The sequence below is a fragment of the Aythya fuligula genome, chromosome 1 (genome assembly GCF_009819795.1).
Source record: "Aythya fuligula isolate bAytFul2 chromosome 1, bAytFul2.pri, whole genome shotgun sequence".
Classification (NCBI taxonomy): Eukaryota; Metazoa; Chordata; class Aves; order Anseriformes; family Anatidae; genus Aythya; species Aythya fuligula.
The window spans coordinates 43,326,623-43,346,523 of record NC_045559.1 but is presented as its reverse complement, the minus strand read 5'-3'; the positions used below and the strand labels follow the sequence as shown (position 1 = coordinate 43,346,523).

General features: G+C 47.5%; 2 protein-coding genes across 3 annotated transcripts; both read left to right on the top strand.

Annotated features, from left to right (window-relative positions):
• The first annotated feature begins 3 nt into the window (after positions 1–3).
• Positions 4–14,325, top strand: POLDIP3 (DNA polymerase delta interacting protein 3). 2 transcript variants are annotated; one of them, XM_032192416.1, is made up of 9 exons: positions 4–115; positions 3,075–3,462; positions 5,338–5,412; positions 7,882–7,977; positions 9,179–9,361; positions 10,298–10,375; positions 10,958–11,087; positions 11,804–11,870; positions 12,225–14,325. In XM_032192416.1, exons 1-9 carry the CDS (start codon positions 57–59, stop codon positions 12,397–12,399), a joined length of 1,251 nt encoding a protein of 416 aa, XP_032048307.1. In that variant the 5' UTR covers positions 4–56; the 3' UTR covers positions 12,400–14,325. The 2 variants fall into 2 exon arrangements, with proteins under 2 accessions (XP_032048307.1, XP_032048299.1); XM_032192408.1 differs by having other exon boundaries at positions 5,335–5,412.
• A 1,912-nt stretch (positions 14,326–16,237) lies between these two features.
• Positions 16,238–19,493, top strand: RRP7A (ribosomal RNA processing 7 homolog A). Its single transcript, XM_032196532.1, has 7 exons — positions 16,238–16,300; positions 16,381–16,523; positions 16,615–16,740; positions 17,013–17,136; positions 17,786–17,883; positions 18,253–18,451; positions 18,927–19,493. Exons 1-7 carry the CDS (start codon positions 16,249–16,251, stop codon positions 19,010–19,012), a joined length of 828 nt encoding a protein of 275 aa, XP_032052423.1. The 5' UTR covers positions 16,238–16,248; the 3' UTR covers positions 19,013–19,493.
• The last annotated feature ends 408 nt before the right edge of the window (positions 19,494–19,901 follow it).

Genomic DNA, 19,901 nt, shown 5'->3' with positions numbered 1-19,901 from the left:
GTGATGTCACGTCCGGGGCTCGCTGGCTGCGTCTCCTCGCTGGGCCCCGCGACAAGATGGCGGACCTGTCGCTGGACGAGCTGATACGGAAGCGCGGCGTGGCGGGGAAGGGCAGGTAGGCGCCGCCCGCGGCTCCCCGGGGCTGCCCCGCGCCTCCCCCGCTCCCCCTGCCGGGCCTCCAGCTCGCGAGGCCGCTGCCCGCCGCGGGGCCGGGCCTTCGGGGGGGCGGCGGCCGGCGCGCGGGGCCCGTCTGTGAGGCGAGGAGGGCTCGGGCGACCGTTAGGACCGTTGGGACCGTTGGGCCCGTTCCTCGCTGAGGAGAGACCGGCTGGTTCCCGTCCCTTCTGGACCTGTGGTACCTCGAGGGCTGCACGGCCAGCCCCGGCCCGCGCAGGGCTGTGCGCCTTCATTCCCGCTGCCCTCCATGTTGGCAGCCGCCTGGTGCAGCTCGGGGCGCGCCGCGGCTCCCTGCGCCTTCCTCGAGCTCCCCCTTCGCTCTCCTTCCTTCCAGGGAATGTCCCTGCCAAGCAGTAATCCCTCAAGTTCCCGCACCTCGAATTTCACTTGGCACACTTAGCTTGCTTTGTAAAACGTCTCAGGTAGCTGACGTGCCTTTGGGAAGGCTGGGCAAACCCAACAAACTTGTCTGATTATATTACGTGCTCTTTAGTAATCTAGACAAAATGATAACTGAAAAATCTTCAACTATAAAATATCCCTGCCCACGAAATGCCATTTTTGTGTAATAAATGAGTCAGAGCTCATAGTATTTGAAAGGAAATCAGATGTTTGAGATTCCCTTGCATTTCGGGTGCCATGGCACAAAGTGCTCAAACTGTTTGTGCTGTTACAGGGTTGTCAGTTCTCTCCAGAGAAGAGTTGCTTATTAGGGTAAACAAAGCCTTCAGAGGAGGTATAATCTTCAGTACAGAGTTTCCTAACTGATTTCATTATGCGTGTTGTTTACAGTCTAATTCTGATTTAAATGCTGATACACATATTTCTGGTTTTACTTTGACTTCTTTTACGCATATTAAAAGGAACACTCATGAATCCTCTGCAGCACTCTAGCCAACTGCTTTCTGCTTTGCTATGTTAATGTTTTAAAACAGCAAGGGAAGTCTTGTTTGTGGCTGTTGCTTTATGGATGCATTTACACTTTTGTGTTCTTCTGGATATATTTTAACAAAAGGTCTTGGTAGCAGTCCTGTCTCGTGGAGCTGCTGTGCTTTGGCTGTACGAGAGAGCAGCTGTAGGATTTCTGAGCTGGGTAACACAGCGGGACCCCAGTCTGAGCTTTCCAGTTTGGGGCGCGGCAAGAACAGAGCCATGGAAGTGGGTGTTGGGTCTCAGGCTGTTTCATCTCTTCTCCACACATCTCTCCTCTGTAAATACACGATGGCAAATTATGCCAAGATAGGGTTAGATCAGGAAATACTGATAGAAAGCTATATGGAGAATGTGAATTGGATCATCATTTGAATTCATGACAGTGAATTTAGTACCTTTTAGGTACTAAAACAACTTCCAGCTACCTAATTTTAGGCTATAGTGCTGTGTGTTATGGTTCCAAAAGCAGATGAATGCTATAGTACTGTAGCTTACTTGGAATTAAAAAAATGACATCAAGAATATTTTCCACTATTATAGCTTTAAAATTGCTTACATTTTTGTCATCTTTACAAAAAAAAAAAAAAAAAAAGCCCAATTAAAGGGGTTTCTTTACAAAAACTAAACTCTAAAACTTTACGAAATACTTGAAGAAAGACCAGTATTAAAAAATTAGATGAGCTACTTCCTTTTAGGGGAAATTTTGGACAAGTAAATCAGACCTGTAATAGGAAGCTAGTTTCTGCTTCACTGCGTAACAGGCTGCTTGGACTATTAGCTTCTGTGCTCCATTTTGCAATGGTGATGACGTACTTGTAAGTGTTCTTAAAGCATTCTTAAGTGTTCCACGGTTTGGGAACTAGCGGCTTTGAGCTAAGAATGGTGCCTGTACTTGTGCATTCTGGAATCCACGCCTCCTACAGTCCCAAGGCTGTGAGCTTGCTGCCCAGATTTCTTGAAATCAGACGTATAGCTCCCCGCTTTCTTTGTTTCAAGGCCCATGATTGTACTACGAGAGATGTTTGAATGGAGCTGCCCAGTCCTAATGCTAGAAAATCTATTTCTGTTTGTCTTCAAAGAGTTCCCTGAAGTACCTAAGTTTTTGATGAATTTTGTTTAACTGTAGTTGGTTTTTAGCACAGATGAAGTCAGGCCTTTACTTGAGTTCTTAAATGTGAGCTTAAGGACTTTTGACAAATAGTTCTTTAGCTATTTACAAGCAAAGTAAAATCCAGCATAAAACAGTTTAAGGGCTGTATTAGGACAGGTAACCTGGTCTGTGCAGTAATCGTGAGCTTTTCTAAGCAGTAGCAGATAACTTCTGTGGATACTTGTCCTGGTTTCAGCTAGGATAGAGTTAATTTTCCTCCTAGTAGCTGGTCTGGTGCTGCGTTTTGGCTTAGGATGAGAAGAATGTTGACACCACGCTGATGTTTTAATTGTTGCAGAGCAGTGCTTACACCAAGCCAAGGACTTTTCAGCTTCTCGCTCTGTCCTGCCAGCGGGCAGGCTGGGGGTGCAGCAGGAGCTGGGAGGGGACAGAGCCAGGACAGCTGACCCAAACTGACCAAAGGGGTATTTCATACCATAGGGTGTCATGCTGAACAAGATATAGGGGTGGCTGGCTGGGGTGGGGGGGGCTGGCTGCTTGGGGTTAGGCTGGGCATTGGTCAGTGGGTGGTGAGCAATTGCATTGGGCATCACTTATTCCATACACATTAGTAGTAGTAGTACTATTAGCATCATTATTATTGTTGTTGTTATTGTTATTATTTTCCTGTCTTAATGAACTGTCTTTATCTCAACCCACAGGCTTCGCTTTCCCATTTCTCTCCCCCATCCCAGAGAGGGAGGGGGGAGGGTGAGCAAATGGCTGTGTGGCGTTTAGCTGCCGGCCGGGTTAAACCACAACAATACAGTATCACGCCTTATAATGTCTGAACCTTTTTTTTTTTTTTTTTCAGGCTTAACACGAGGCCAGTATTTGGAGGTGTCAGATCTCGCATTGGGATCCAGCAAAATCTTCTGAGTAGATCGTCACCAGCCGTCAACTTCCAGCGGACGTTTGATGCCCGACAGAAGATCGGCCTCACTGATGCCCGGCACAAACTGGGGGTTAAAGATGCTCGGGAAAAACTGGTTCAAAAGGACGCTCGGTTCAAAATAAAAGGGAAGGTGCAGGATGCTCGGGAGATGTTGAATTCCCGTAAGCAGCAAAGTGTTGCTGCTGAAAAGGTGACCAAAGTGGTGGATGCCAGAGAGAAGATCAGTTTAAAAAGGAACACTCCAGCTGCTATCAGCCCAGCTATGGGGACAGTAAATCCAGCTGTGAAAATCACCAAAACGATCCAAGTAGGTCAAGCAAGCCATCTCTGAGCCCCTCGGTTATTCTGCAGCAGTCCAGTGGCAGAGTTGCATGAATATGTTCCCTTGTTTACAACACTGTAGGGCAGGATTCAGGCTTTTTCATGTCCTTCCAGCTTTTTAGGTCTTGTTGGAGAATCCAAGCTTCCCTTTAAGGTTTTATTTAAATTTTAGGCCCAATAAAGACCAAAGCAGTGCTCCTGTCAGCACTAGAATACTTATCTTGAGCTGTTAAATAGTCTTTCTTCCCCAGCTAAAATGCAAAGAAAACATACACTTTTTTTGTTGTTCTTATGCCACTGTTCTTTGCAAGAGACCGTTCATTCTTATTTAACTTCTCAGGCTAGCAGCTCCTGTTGAGCTCCATGTGTTACACACAGTGAGTAGAGTTAGAAGTTTCCGTTCAGCCCCTCAGGATTGCTGTTTGAGGAGCCCTTGCGTTCCTCACCTATTCAAGCACATTGCAAGGACATAACTCAAGCTCCCAGTCTACCTCTTTTTCTTTCCTGCCTCCTGAAGGTCCCGTGTGCCTGTCTGCACCAGGACATTTGCTGTCCTCATCAGTTTGGAAGCCTGGATGAGTCTTTCTGCTCAGCAGAAAACTGCCCCTTGGCGTCTTCAGATGCCAGGCTGGGAGTGAAAGGCTGGCCTGAGGAAGGATTCTTGTGGCAGTCAGAAGAGCTAATCACAGAGCTATAGAGCGGTCTGTTCAATAGCCTCAACTTAGCAGGGTAATTCATCCTCATTCTGGCCTTTTCTGCCAAATCACCATTAGGAGCTGCACATTTGCTAGAAAGTCTAGGAGTTAAATAGCATTTGGAGGCTGGGTACAGCAGCAAGGTGCTCTGACCTGACTGGGTTTTATTTTTTTTAATCACTTGGTTTGACCTACAGTGCTTGTTAGCATGTTGCCATAAAATGTTGTAGAATGGTGTGGTGACTAAGACTGTGGACAAAACCATGCATGTAAGTGTTACCTTATAACTTGTTTCAATTCTAAATTGCCAGTGGCCCTCCTCTGTGTTCCAGTTGTGGGAACAGAATCAAACTGAACTGTCTTTGAACTAGCAAATTGAAACATGAGGGTGCTGTGCTATAAACCGTTCTTCTAGAGAAAATGCAAATCTGAAATTCTTACTGCGTTTACTGTTTTTGCGAAACGTTGTTTTCTGTAGTTGACAGCTTCCAGCTTTTTCAAATACCACGGAGGCATTTTTGAGGTAGCTGCGGGTTGCTTCTGGTTGCTTATTAGTGCAGCTCCGTTCCCTGCGTGTCGTGGTTTCCTTGTTTCACAGGCTAACACACGAGATGGCAGGAGGGTCAGGTACACTACCCTGTGCATCACTTTATTCCAGTACAGTTTATTCCAGCTCTAGTGTGAAGTGACTTTATTTGCTATGAAATGGAACTGACCAGCTAAATAGTGTTGTGTCCCAACTTGCTGAGCTTAATGGAAATAGCTCTCTTCTGGTTCTCTGTAACGTGATAGAAGAGGAGCTTTCTTACTGATTTACACCATTCGGGTTTCGTATTTGCAGCAATAAAAATCTAATCAGTGCTGCTGGAGCTGAAAATAAATCTCTTTCCCACTAAACTTGAACTAAAACTCAAGTAATTTGAATCAAAGCTTATCTGTGTGGCCTTGGGTTTTAATTTCTTTGATGAAGTGCAGGTGTCTCATTGTGCACATATCACAGGAGACATAGATGTTGTTTAATACTGCGGTGTAGCATGTTTCCAGAGCTGGAGAGTGTCTCATGTAAGTGATCTCAGGGGATCAATGAACGGCGCCAGGCTCTCCAAATGGCGATCTGGTGGACTGCAGTGTTTAACGCTTTGGTTCTTTCCCTCTAACCGTAGCAGAAAGCTCCAGTCCCTGGACACTCTCATCCAGCAGGAATGAGGATCAACGTGGTGAACAACCATACACACAAGCAGGTGTGTGCCCACTCTGTGCTCTTCTTAATTTAACCCTTGTTTTTGAGGGGTGGGGTGGGCAACTGAGGGGGCAGGAAGGTGGCCGTGAACATTGGTGGGTGCAAAGAGAATTCGAGGTAGGAAAGAAGAGAAACTTTATGAGGTCTCTGACAGCTTGGCTCTTTGTTCTAGCGCAGTGAGATACCTTCGTGGTAATTGAGGCTTTCATTTAGTCTAACCGAACTTGATTCCTGGTGTGTTACATGAATACAGTGTAGGAATTGCCATTTCTTATTACGAGAACATGTTTTTTCCAGAGACCAAGACCTCTAGCCGTAATGTCTTTCCCTAAATGCTTTGCTGATACAACGTTGAGTCCAGGTGTTGGGTGCTTTGATTCAGCATCCTGGCAGCCTCTTCACGGAGTGGATGTTGTTACGCAGCGAGGTGGGAGAGGGTGGTACCTTCCTGTGAAACCCCAGCTGTGGGTCCCTGCTGGAAACCTGATGATGAATGATTTTAACTGTTTTTTTGATGTACTGTCAACATTACTATATCAAGCAGGCTTTGTCTGAGGAAAACTCTAGAATCCGTGCTGTCTCTCTTGGGATCAGCTTTAAAGGCCTTTGCTGTGGCCCCAGAGCATTTGGCTACCTTACCACCTTGGGCTCTTTCAAAGGAATTATCCTATTACTTATTTTATTTTGTATGTCTGTATGCATAAACTGTGGCATGAAATATGGGAGAACTGGCACTGACACTACCATGTCATGTTTATTTCATGCCTTGATTATGGTAACTTGAGCTGTTCATGTCTTCATTGACCTGCTGCCCTCACCTATCCCAGGTGCTATCACTTCAGAAAGTGTCTTCGTTATTCTGACCTCGTTACCAGATGCCTTGACTCTGTTTCACTGGCTTTAACTCAACTCCATTGTCCTCCTGCCTAGCGTTTTTGCCAGTTTTCTGCATGACTCTGTTCTACCATCCCTTTTTCTTCTGTCATAGCATTTCTGTGATTATAACAACCTCCCTGTTCATAAACCAGGATCTTGTTGGCCATGAAAACCCACTTATTTTTCAAGCTGTCATTGCTGATCTCTTCGTTTTTCTTCACCTTCCTACTGAATTAATGGGAAGCTCTTTGGAGTTGTGACTTCCCATGTTCTGGGCAGCGCCATATGTGTATAAACATTTTTCTTAGACATATTATTGAGTAGAGACTATGAAAAACGTTTGGATTGTTGTAAGCCTCAGTATTTTGAGGCAGGGCTGTGCGGAACTGGGAAGCAAATTCTTCAGTAAGCCTCACAGTGCGGTGTTTTCTAGTGCCAGACGGGCGTGTGCTGTGCTGAGGAACGTTCAGTTCAGTTGTATTCCACAGGCATCTGCTTCCTTTTACAAAAAATATATGCATAGGCTTCAACTTTAAAGGTGGAAGGGTGTTAAAACATAAGCCATCAAGGCTTTATTCCAGTAATGCGGTTTCATCAGCGCTGGTAAGGTCTAGAGATGAGAGGAATCTGTAGGTGACTGCAGTACACGTAGGGAAATCACATCTCTGGAAAAGAAGTTTGATCTTACACCGACGTTATGGAAAGGGCTGGTATTCTCTCAGCTCTCTGTCCTCTAGATGTGAGGATAAGAGCAAAGTCCAAGTGGTTGTGCATTTCCAAACATGCAAACATCGTGTTTGCAATCCTAAACGTGAATCCAGTCTGGGTGTGAGTGGAGAGCAGCCCTGAGGAGAAGGACTTGGGGGTGCTGATTGATGAAAAACACCACGAGCTGGCAATGTGTGCTTACAGCCCAGAAAGCCAACCGTGTCCTGGGCTGCATCAAAAGAAGCGTGGCCAGCAGGGTGAGGGAGGTGAATCCCCTTCTGCTCTGTTCTTGAGGCCCTACCTGAGTGCTGCATTCAGCTCTGGGGCTCCCAGCATAAGGACGTGGACCTGTTAGAGTGGGTCTGGAGGAGAGCCACAAAGGTGATCAGAGGGCTGGAGCTGATAGAGGAGGCTCCGAGGAGAGCTCTGGTGGCTACCTTCAAGTGCCTAAAGGAGGCCTACAGGAAAGCTGGGGAGGGACTCTTTGGCAGGGAGTGTGGTGATAGGGTAAGGGGTAATGGTTTTAAGCTAAAAGAGGGTAGGTTGAGATTAGATATAAGGAAGAAATTCTTTACTGTGAGGGTGGTGAGGCGCTGGAACAGGCTGCCCAGAGAGGGTGTGGATTCCCCATCCTTGGAAGTGTCCAAGGCCAGGCTGGAGGGGCCTTTGGGCAACCTGCTCTGGTGGGAGGTGTCCCTGCCCAGGGCACGGGTTGGAACCAGGTGGTCTTTAGGGTCCCTTCCAACGCAAACCATTCTGTGTCCATTTCCTTCTGTTACTGCGTGTGTTCTGAAGAAGCCTGAAGACAGGAGAAAATTGCTTATTTTAGAAATCACGTCTAAAGTAGATCTACCATCTTGTAAACTATTATCTTCCTTCTTTTCAGGGTCTGTATGACATGGAAGATGATGATGAAAGCGTCTCTCCCCTTCCTAGCAAACAGATGAAAATCACCACCACAAACAGTTTCCTGCACAACGCGGTAAGGGATTATCTGAGCAGTCCCCACCACGCCATGCTCACATTGGGTGGACGCACAGGCTGTGGCTTTACAGGGCTTATGTTCTTTTAAAGTATGTAAACGGTGCTCTACCCTGAAATGTTTGCTCTGCACCCTGCCCTTCTCTCTGTGTCAGTGCTTCTAGTGTTATTTTTGGGACAGGCTCCCTTTTAGGCTAATTGATTTTATAGTCCTTTTGCAGCCAGAATGTGTGCTTTCTCCTGTGCTAGCAGGTTGCTGTGTGTTAGCTCTCGACTTTCTTCTTGTTGGGAAAGTGCTTTGTACCTATCTCGTCTGAGCAGGCAAGCAAGGGAAGCTTTCTGCTGCTCCTAGAGACTGGACATCGAAGCAGGAAATCTCTTGCCATGCAAAAGCTTATTTGGCAGCTTGCTGGGGATAAGTTCTAGTTAGATCTAAGAAGGGACTGTGCAGTTCTCGGGGCTGGTCAGATTCTGGCAGAGGGACCCGGAGAGGTGAAATCTGTTCTCAGAGGTGCTGAAGTTTGGCTGGCTGAGACCCTGAGCCAACTTGATGCGTCTTTGAAGTTAGCTCCGTTTCAGACACGGGGGTTGGACGTGGGTTTGTCCTAAATTATTCTGTGGTTTTAAGAGAGCAAATGAGTGCAGCTTCCCCATCACCCAGGCAATCTTCTGCAGTGATAATCGCAGGCTTTTCTCGTGTGGGTGTTGAGAATAGAGCTCCAGGCTTCACAGCAGATACTAAGCACAGTTTTTATTCTGGCTTTAGACTTCCTGGGTAGCTCTGAGTAGAAGAGTCAGCTCCAAGTCTTCACGTGCCCTAGCTCTGTGTTTCTGAAGAACTACTACTGTTTGCACTAGGAGAGCTCAGTTTTACTCTAAAGGAGCAATTGTGTATGCTGTGTCAACCACTTGAGAACCTTTGGACAAAAGGTGTTTTCCAAATTCAAGTGGCACTGCTAAAGTTTACTTAAGAAAAGTATAAAATTTAAGTGTGTCTAAAAAGTGCTCTTTCGAGGTAAACATGCCAAAAAAGCCTTCAGTTGATTTTTGCCTCACAGCTGAAAGTCTCCAACACTGCCGTGGTTTTGACACTGGGAAGAACGTGAAGTTCTTAATGCATGCCTGTAATGCTCTTGTGCTTGAAAAAATGGGCTTGCTTTTGTCGCCTGCAGCTCTCAGAGATGCTTTTTCTCCTTCTGTAGACTGGGCTGAGTGGCAATAAGTTCTCTCTGTCCAAGACTGTTCCCCTGACTAAAGTGGTCCAGAACGATACGTACACAGCTCCACCTGCACCTCCTTCCCCCATGCGGACAAAGGCCTTGACAAACATGTCCCGGACCTTGGTGACAAAGGAGGAGCCTCCAAAAGAGCCAGCGCCTGTGGAGGTGAGCTCAGGGAAGTGGGGACATGATCCTTAGAGAAACCTCTGAAACATCTGAAGCTTGCTGTTGGTTGGATTTGTGAGCGGTTTGCTTCTGCCTGCCTCGCACCGCTACCTCTGGGAGTCCTTCAGGCTTGTTCTGATAGCTGCGACCCGTTTCATGAATATTTTAAACCTGTCTAAACATCCTCTTCTCCAGCGTTTGAGAGACTGGGAATTCTCAGACAGTGCATCTCACTTCTTTTATTTTTCTCTCTGGCATGGGAGGGAGCACATGGTCTTGGAGGAAGCAGGTGGATGTTACCAGGAGATGGCAGTTGTCATCTGGACACCCTTTGGTGGCTTCCATGTCCCTAGGAATATGGTTTTAACATCAGTTTGTGTAGTCTTCTGTCCTCTGCTGCTAGCAAAAAGAACAGGATTCTTCCAAGAGCAGCAGCTTGCTATCTAGGCAAGCCTCCTCAGGCAATTTGTAGAGAACCTGCCTGGAATTGCTTTGCCAAACTGCCTGGTACTGGGTACAGATCTTCCCAGGCACATTGATTGAGTTCAGCATGCTCTGGAGAGGCTGGAGCCCTACTTCGGATTTCCAGGCTGGTTCTGAATGTAGCTTAGATGTGCTCTTAGAAGGGAGTATGGGCACAACTAGTGAGCATTGTGTATGTGTGCAGATTAAGGTAGTGTTATACTTGGGAACAGGAGAGGAAAAGTTACTTCAGAGAGAAGTTGATATGAAAAAGAGGCTCTTTTTTCATTCTCAGATGAGCTGGGCTTTTCTAAGCATTGGTATTTCCCATTACAGGCGGTAGTTTTCTTTTATGCATGTGTACAAACTTGCCCAGGCACCCTTTTAGTGACTTTTTTTTTTTGTTTATTTTATTTGCTGTGCTGTCTTTGCTGCATTTCTGACCGTCTGCGTGTAATGTGTTTGTGTCGGTAGCTGGCATTCAGTCCCTTGGAAGGCACAAAGATGACTGTAAACAACCTGCATCCTCGCGTCACTGAGGAAGACATTGTTGTGAGTGTTGCTTACTGCCCAGCTCTGGGTGAATGAAGCTTCCTTCCCCTACCCTACCTCTTTTGATAAATCCCTCTGTGGTGAATATGATTGCAAAAGTTGAGTGTTGCCTGATTTTGGGGGGGGGGAGGCAGGGTGGGGTGAGCTGTTCACTGTTTTTTTTTTTTTTTTTTTTTTTTTTTTTTAATGTATGCCCAAGTAGATGGTAGAAAATCCCATTTCTAGAGCTACCTGACATCACTTAGACTTCATCCTAAGCGATGCTTAGTGTTCTCCTTGAACTTAAAGCCCCCATGCGAATTACCTAGGTCCTTCCATGCTCAGCAGGCAGAGAACAACCCAGGCTCCCCCTTACAGTGCTGGCCTTACCTTTTTGCTTGTGTTAGCTGTATTACTAATGCCCAGTACTTGTTACATAGCAAACACGTTAAGACAAGTGGCAGCTGTCAGGTTCTGCCATGTGTTTACTGGACAGGAGTGGGGATGTAATTAGGAAACCGAGCCTTTCTCGCTCGTTGTGTCTGTCTGGTTCGCGTGGTGCCTTTGATGTGACCGCGGTCGTGACCAACGCTCTGCCCGTAGGAGTTATTCTGTGTGTGTGGCGCTCTGAAGCGAGCACGACTGGTGCACCCAGGAGTGGCTGAAGTAGTCTTTGTGAAGAAAGAAGATGCAATCACGGCATATAAGAAATACAACAACAGATGCTTAGATGGTAAGTTTGAGCGGGGTTGCACCAAGGATAGATAAGTTTACAAAGACTTTTCAAAGTATCTCAGCTACTCGTATGCTACCAAGAAGAAAGATGCCAGAAAATCGGTCCAAAAGCTAAATAGTGTAATGTGCATGTTGGATATAAGCACAGTTTGGAATCTCTTCCCCAAAAAAGAATGCTCAGAGATAGAGGCAGGCTTCCAGTGATTCCACTGGTCTCACTTCCAGATGAAATTTCTGTTACTTCTAATCCAGTGCCAAGAGGTAGATAGCCTTTAGGAAGGCAGTACATGCTTGCAGAGTTTGCAAAGTACAAGTAAAACTAATATTTGCAGAAGTTTCAGGGCATGGTCGAAGACATTTTGAATGAGACTTGTAAAACAGTGTCAGCTTCTCTATAAACTTCAAACAATGCACTCCTGGAGCTGGATCTATCTGCCATTTGTTATAGGCTGAAATTAGCTGTTAATGGGAGATTCTCTTGCATATGTGCTAAGGGCTTTCCATCTGTATGTGCTCTCTTGGTGCAATTTTTCGTATTGTACAGAGTGTTTTAGTAATGCTTCTGTCCTTGTAATCTTGCAACAAAAGATGTATCAGCTGTTCCTTCTCATGTTTCCTCAGCATGTGGAACTTTGTAGCTTACACCGTTGCATGGTATTTCTGGGGTCTTTCCTTACTGGGATTCTGAGATAAGGACTCTTTGTTTTTGTTTAGGTCAACCAATGAAGTGCAACCTTCACATGAATGGGAATGTCATCACCTCAGACCAGCCTATATTGCTGTAAGTGTCCTGTTGCGTGGGGGGAAGAACCAAACACACTTCCACGTTCTGTTTTGAAGAGAATATGAGGGGAAGGGAGGAAAATTGCTGGCAAATTATTGTCCCCTGAATATTCTCCTCTTGTTTGGGGCTCTCTGCGCTGAGTGCAGTTTGACTCTGTAGTGTTCCCAGCCCTGGAAATGAGTTCAAAATGAGTCTGAGATCAGGATATTCTTGTGTCTGAAAGTATATTTAAAACATTTGGGAATATATGGGATAGGGAAGGAAATATGGGAAAGGAAGAACATGTGGGAAAGGAAGAACACTGAGAACAGCAAACACGGGCGTTGTGTTAAATTCTATTTTATATTGCAGGCGGTTGAGCGATACTCCTTCAGTGAAGAAGGAAGGGGAACCACGCCGGACAAGTGCAAGCACTGCGTCAAATCCCCCAGCTGAGGTGGACCCTGACACCATCTTGAAGGCACTCTTCAAATCCTCAGGGGTCTCTTCCTCTGTGCAGCCAACAGAATTCAAGATCAAACTCTGAGAAGGAGGAGCGAGCAGTGGACTGGAAAACTCAATTAAGTTGGGGAATGAGAAAAGTGCAGGAGTGCAGATGTTGTTTGCATTTGCCTGCCTTGAAGTTTTTTTTGTTTTCTATGATCGCTACCTTACTGTACAATAGTGTTCTCCTCTTGTGTGTGTATTTTCTGTTTTCATAGTTGGAGTTTTCTTCCACTATTTTTTTTTCCAAGAGAATAACCTCTCCCTTCTGCCAGTAATATATTACTAAGCATATACCATGTAATTCCCTCCTTTACTCCAAAGCCCTTAGTGGCCATTAAAAGTGCACATAGACTTTGAGGGAAGGGGTGGCAATCTCCTTCTCTTCTGTCCTACCTGTAACTAAAAGGTGCATCCCCTGGATTTTCAACAGGCAACAGCAACACACTGTTTCCAGAATTGCTGCACTGGGTACGAAGTCAGGTGTGGCCACGTACAGGAAGTGCCATCTTGCATCTTTTGACTCGTATGCATTTGGTAGCATACTGCTTCATGCTGACTGCTGGCTATTTTTCTGCTCAGCAGCTGTGACATTGAGAAGTGTGAAAAACTGAGCTTCCCAGCATGTGTGCCAGCCAATGGAGGCATCGGGCACAAAGGACATAAGCACACGTGCAGCACCCGTTGTGCTACAGGAGGGATGCTTCAACTCTGGTAATACATGGAGGCGGGGGGAAAAAACGGCGCTGCCATTTGTACAGTGAACATATTAGCCCTGTAGGGTCAGGCTGAGTTGTTCTCTCCTGTGTCGACTGAAAAATAAGAACCAGGATTGTGTTCAGAGCTAGAGGAAATCCTAGTGTTTCATTCCCAGTAGACTGTATTGCGTCTTCCTGCTGATGCAGGGACATCAAGTTTTTTCTTACCTTCTGACCTAACCAGTCTCCTTTTATGAAAAGGAAGGAGCTGGGGCCTTTTTCAGATACTAACACGTAAGAAGCAGTCTTCACTTGCCCTGGAGAAATCACTTTCTCAAGAGGTATGATTTGGGCAATGCTTGGCTGCTGTGCAGGCCTGTTGCTCACAGAACTGGATTTGGAGGATGGTCGCTGGGCTTCGTTGCTGCAAGTTTCGGAGGAGAGCGGGCAGCACTGTGTAAGGGACACTTGGAGAGGAGACACTTGGATGGAACTTCAGCCAGTGAGCATCTGTGATGAGCCACAGGCCACTAGGTGGCACTTCCAATACCTCCTTTGGTAGTACAGCATTAACGTCATGGATATTTGAAGTCCCGGTAGCTCCATTTGTTTGTATTAGTTCAAATTGTATTATAAGAGAGGAAAGGATAGAGCCACTTTGAGAAGCTGGTTGGGGGTTGAATTTGATCCTTCTAGCTAGGAGATTAACCTAACCCATTCGGCTTAGGTCTGCAGAACTTCAGTGAGCTTTCCGTAATCGGTGTAGGTCCAGATTCTCCAGGTCCCGATTCTTGGTCAGCCCTGTGTTTCTTTTGCTTTCTTGTTCTGTATGAGCTCTATCTAGCTGGTGCAAACCATTCCTTATCTCACTGTATCCCTTTTAGCCATGGAGATAACTGAGAACTTGGCAGGACTTGTTTTTCCAGAGTACTCTCTTTGGTTTGGAAATCAACGGCACCATTTCTGGTAGGGTGCTTTGTTTGAACAGCAGATGTTAGTAGGGGAGGGGACTTAAGACAGCTGTTGTTCCCCTTCCCTAGATCACCCACCAAACACCTGTGTTTTAATAAAAACTGGGGGGAGGGAGGAGAACTGTTAGGGTTGGAGAAGATAATGTATTATCTGTTTCTGAATAAACGTTTGTTATACGGAGAGTGGATTCTAAGCCTTTTTAGATGCTGTGAAGCAACTGAAAGATCAGTAGGTAGAGTTGTTCAATATTGAATCAAGTGTGCTTTTTTTAAAAAAAAAAAAAAAACAAACTTCAAATCTCTAATCATGCTGCTGGTTCAGTGATAAATGCCATAGGTAGCTGATAGTGCGATGGAAGACCAAGAGGAAGGGTATGTGGATAATCAATTGATACTCATAAGTATTTTCATCTAGATTATCTCATCAAAATTAATAGTTGATTGTTGCTGTCAAAATGGGAACAATTTGTGACCGACTCCACCTAGTTCCAATTTATTTGTCACATAAAAGGAAAGAAATGGCAATCTGTTATTGACAGCCTAGTGATTTAAAAATAATTAAAGTACAGCTGTGAAGTTAGAGTACCTGTTCCAGATAAAGTAGGGTGCTTTCATAACCAGCTAGATAATAAGATGATAAGGCTGAAAATGTGAAGACGTGTATCGTGATTGCATATCTTGTCTCTTCTGAAAGAATGGGGAGACTGAAGCAAGTTTTTTAATTGATTTATATCCATTCCAAAAGCCAAATATGAAGGTGCATTTTGTAACTTGCTGTTAAATCATGCATTGTTTAGGTTATCTGTGATGAATTATGATGACATTAACATACTTCCTTGGAAGAACTACTGCTTTGTTCTCTATCTCTGTGATCTGTGCAGTAAATCCTTTTTTTTTTTTTTAATTGTTCAGGTCAATGATTGTCTAAATGCCACTCTATGACTTGTCTTACAGCAATGTCTTGGTTGTGCACTGCTCTGCCTGCTCCTGTCATCAGTCAGCTCTCTGAAGTCAGCTTTCTAGTTCTTTGTAGTGTTGCTTGTTTCAGTGGGTGCTTGAAAGAAGAGTAACCTGCAGTTATGCTAGACTTTTTTTAAGCAGCTCACCTTGCAGCTGATAAATTTCTTACTGTTCTGGAATTGTCATGCTAATCTTGTTACATTCCACTGAGTTCTCACTGACCATCTTCTGACCAAACATCTATGCACATTTGGTTTTATTTTTTTTTCGGGGCTACTAAGAGATTGTAAGCTCACATGAAATATGAAAGGTTTGCACTAACTCAATGTGGCTGTCCAGGACAGGTGGTTGGTAATACATAATAGCGTCTCTCAAACTTCCTTTGCTTTTTCAAAAATATGCTGTCTTCTGAAGTGATGCCACAATTTGCAAGTTTGCCTGGTATACTTTTATAGCTTTTGCATGTACCATATCATCTGATAAATGTTCATTAACTTCGATATCTTATATCATTTCTTCCTTTCACAAACCGTTTTTTCACCTTGTACACGTCCTGTTTCAAGATCTTTATTTTTGGAGTTGTCTTCTCTTCCATCCAATCATAAATATAACTTCCTCTGTAACAGTTGTATTTCACCTTCTCCTGATTTACAAGAGTCTTTAAGAACAGTTGTACTTACTGTTGTCTTCTGGGTGTTTTTACATATCCTTAACATTCCTTTATTCTTTTATTTGCCTCTCTAGCATTAAGCACAGCTGCTGTTTTATACTGTTCTCCCTGTTCAGGTCTGTTAAACTAACCGATTGTGTGCAATAAGTTTCCTTAACAGTAAGCACACAGTTCCTTAGAGACTCCACCTAGGTATTCTTTGTAGCATTGCATTTCCATAGTCCTTAGCCAAGGATTTCCAGAGGAACTTAATGTAGAAATACACCTCTAAAGCTACGTTGTTGGGCGACGTAACCCAACAGCTATTCTGTTTGCCCTGGCTTCAGCCTCCTTTTACTCCCCTGTGCCCGTCTCAGTTATTTCCCATGACCGCGTAATGTTCCCCACCACCACCTGGGGTAAAAAAATAAAAATAAAAAAATGAGGTTTTGAGATTTTGGGCAGGGGGGTAGCTCCCGGGGCTTTACCGTTCCCTCAGCCCAGCCTGGAGGCGGGCCCCTCCTCAGGGCCGGCCCCCGCCGCCATTAGGCGCGGCGCGGGCCGAACTACAGCTCCCGGCGGGCCCCGCTGCCGCCGCTTCCCGCCGCGCTAAGATGGCGGCCGCCGAGCCGCGTGGGGTGGGAGCGGCGCCGCCGGGATACACGGGTGAGGGGCCGGGGGGCGGCGGGGGGGGCCGGGGGCTGGGGGCGTCTCCGAGCGCTGTGTGACCGCTGTGTCTCCCGCAGCCCTGGCGGTGAAGTTCGGGGAGCGGCAGCGCTCGCCGCACTGCCTGCTGGTGAAGGAGCACCGCGTGCGGGAGGGGCCCGGCGACGCGCACCCGCCCGCCCGCACCCTCTTCGTCCTCAACGTGCCCCCGTACTGCGGCCCGGTGAGTGCCCAGGGGGACGGGGACGGGCTCCTGGCGGGGCCGGGGCGCTCCAGCCCCGCTCTGACGCTCGGCTGCCGGTCTCCGCACCAAGGGGGCTCTGTCCAGGTTGTTCGGCAGCTGCGGGCCGGTGCAGAGCGTGGACGTCAGGGACAAGCCGGGGCCGGGGGAGAAGGCGGAGAAGCAGAGGTCCAAGTTCTTCGGCCGCAGGACCGCGACGGTAACGCTCGGGGGGAGGTGACTGGAGTTTTGTAGTGGTCACAAGGGGAAGAAGTCTCAACTCCTGAGCGGTGCTCTTTAGCATGAGTTACAGAACAAACCACGTGGGGAGACTTGGCAACGTGATTCAACATTGCCTTATCTTTCTCTTCTTTTTTTCTTTTATCCATCTTTCTGTAACTTGTGCTTTGATTTCTCTTTTATGCTTCAGTTTCTTCCTGTATCACTCTGGTATGTATATTTGACCGGCCTGGGTGGGTCTTCTTCTTGTAGGGATTTCGAGTAGCGTACGTGGTGTTCAAGAAACCAGCCAGCGTCCAGGCGGTCAAGGCCCTGGCACAGGAAGGTCCCCTGCTGGTATCAACGGACAGTCACCCTGTGAAAACCGGCGTTAGCAGTAAGTAAGCAGCAGCTGTCCTCCTGTCAGCCAGAGCAGGGGAAACCTTTTCCTTGCTGAGTACTTCCTAGCATGTTCCAATTTCATTCTTGCCTCTTTGTGATGAGCCTGAGCTGGCGAGATGTCCAATATTTCATTATTCTGCTTTTTTTCCTGTATCTTATTGCTATCTTCTTGTATTGGACATTGTAGAGCCTGACTAAGTGACCCTACAGGAGGATGGGGTCACCTGGTCCAATGTAAGGAGAGCTTTTCCCCGCATCTCCTCAATTTCATGTAGCTGCGGAGAAGCTGGCTGTTTTTGTACCCTCAGAACGGAAGCCAGACTCATAAACAGGCACCAGAGGCTGCAAGATAACCCCTTGGTAGGAAGGCAGCCCTGAATGTTGCACCTCTTGGGCTTCAGGTAGCTCGCTCCTGCTCGAGGAAGATGCAAGCTCTTCCCATCATTTAGCTTCCCATTGCTTACTGCCCGTGGCCTGGGTCTCAAGTTGAATGTTCATGAGCTAAGGCAGTGGGGATGCTGAACAGAAATGGGAATGGAGCGTGTCATTTCCTACAGCAGATCTCTCTAGAGCTGCTCAAATGCACCACGCTAGGGCGTGCTTCTAACAGAGGCTGTGGCTGACTTCTGCTGTCTGTGTCTCAGAGTGGATCGCCAGATACGCAGACTCAGTAGTGGATCAGGAAGAACTGAAGGCTGAGGTGGACACCTTCATGCAAGACTATGACAAGAAGGTAGCACAGGTGAGTCCAGGCTGAGGGGGGAACCCAGCCTGAGCAGTTTGTGTGGAGGGGGAAGGGAAGAGAGAAGATCTCTCAGTGCCCAGGCCCCACTGCAAATGGCAGAGGGGAAACACAGTGGCTGGCAGGGTTGGTGGTGAACAGCCAGGTTCTGGTTTGGTTTGTTTCATCGCCCCTGGTATCCACAAATAAAGTGCGTCCTGGCATGCACTGTTGTGACTGAGACTTGAGCACCTCAGTCCTTGGTTCCGTGCCTTCCTTCAGATCTTGCTGTAACTTTTCACATGTGTAAGAGGGACCTTGGGGGAGCCGTGCTTCAGACTGGCTGGCAGCCCGGCTGCACTAAGCCACCTCACCTTCCTGCCTTTCTAGGAAGAAGCCAAAGCGGCCCAGGAGGAGGGCGTGCCAGATGAGGAGGGCTGGGTGAAGGTAACACGGAGGGGCCGGAAGCCTGGCCTGCCCCGGACGGAGGCCGCCAACCTGCGGGTGCTGGAGAGGGAGAGGCGGAAAAGGGCCCGCAAAGAGCTGCTCAACTTCTACGCCTGGCAGCATCGCGAGACCAAGAGAGAGCGTGAGTGTCCGAGTCCCCTCCTGCCTGTCTCTTTCCTCTTGCTGTGGTCCAAAGAGTGGACCACACTATCCCTTTTTCCTTCAGCAGCCAGTTGCAGGTGAACAGCTGCCTTGGTGGTGGTGTGAATGGCCTCACCAGTTCCCGTGGGCCCTTGCCACCACCTGGCCCAACAATCTGTGGGAGAGCGTTCAGATCACAGCTTTCTGACAGATTTTGTCAGTCTGTATAGAGGCAGCCGCTGAGAGGGCAAACTAGCATGTTCTGTCCCCAAGAGGGAGCTGCAGCACTGCGGGAGAACGGCCAGAGCCTCAGCTCTGCACTTAGCCCTGGTGCAAAGGGACCTGCTCTGGGAAGCGTGTGCTTTAAGTGGCAGGACTGAACCCGTCACGGTCTGCTGAGGTGGAGCTCCCCAGGGGGAGGGAGGTCTGCTGCTCCTGTGCGACATCCCTTTTTTTTTTTTTTCTGCCTGTTTCAGATATTGCCCAGTTGAGGAAGAAATTCGAAGAGGACAAGCAAAGAATCGCACTGATGCGAGCCCAGCGCAAGTTCAGGCCGTACTGAGCCACGCCGAGCTGCTTCCTCAGATGCCTGCGCTGAAGAGGGCAGGAGAGATGCCAACAGACTCCATGTGCCAGCGAGTTTCAAGGAATTGAGGCAGCTTCATGCTGTCCCTGCCCCTGGACCTGAAGTGGGAGATCCCAGCAACCACAGCTGGAGGGGAGCTGGCTTGGCTTGCAGCGGCATCCTCCTGCTCTCCTGGCCATGCCTGCACTTTCCAGGGTGTGTGGGGCAAGGGGACAGAGGCGTGTCCTGGGACAGCCTGTATCTCCCTGCCACCCAAGGCCTTCCTGGAGCTCGGTGAGAGACAGAATTGGCCCAGCACAGCCCCTGCAGGGGCAGGGAATGGCTGAAGCACTGTAAATAAACTGCTGCCCTGTCCCCAACACGCAGGACCGCCTCTCTCTCCCTTGCTCTGCTGTGGGCAGCAACCTCTTACGTGCTGGACTGGGGTGGTGATAAAAGCCATGGCTGATTGCTCTTATTTCTTGGTGCTCCTTTATGCGTTTGTCTGGGGGTGAGGAAGAAGGGGAAGGAGTGACCTTGGGAATTAAAAGCAACCAAACAAAAAAGGCAAAAATGACTGGTAAATTCCCAGGCCTCCTGTCTGCCTCAACAGGAGGCAGGTAAGGGTGGCAGCAGGCACATCCAGCCGTGGGGTAGCGCTTTTGCTGCTGCCCACATAACTTGCATTTCACCCCAGCAGTCTGTGACTGCTGCTGCTGTGGTGTGACAGGAGCCACCCCAGGCTTCTACACGTTTATTTTACTGCCCGCAGCCCTAGTAAGGGACTGCCCGTGAGCGTAAGGAGGAAGTGCTGATAAATTCCACAGAGCTGGGCTGAGATAGGTTCACCCTCCCCTAGAGAACTCACTGTAAATGCAGTTTCCAT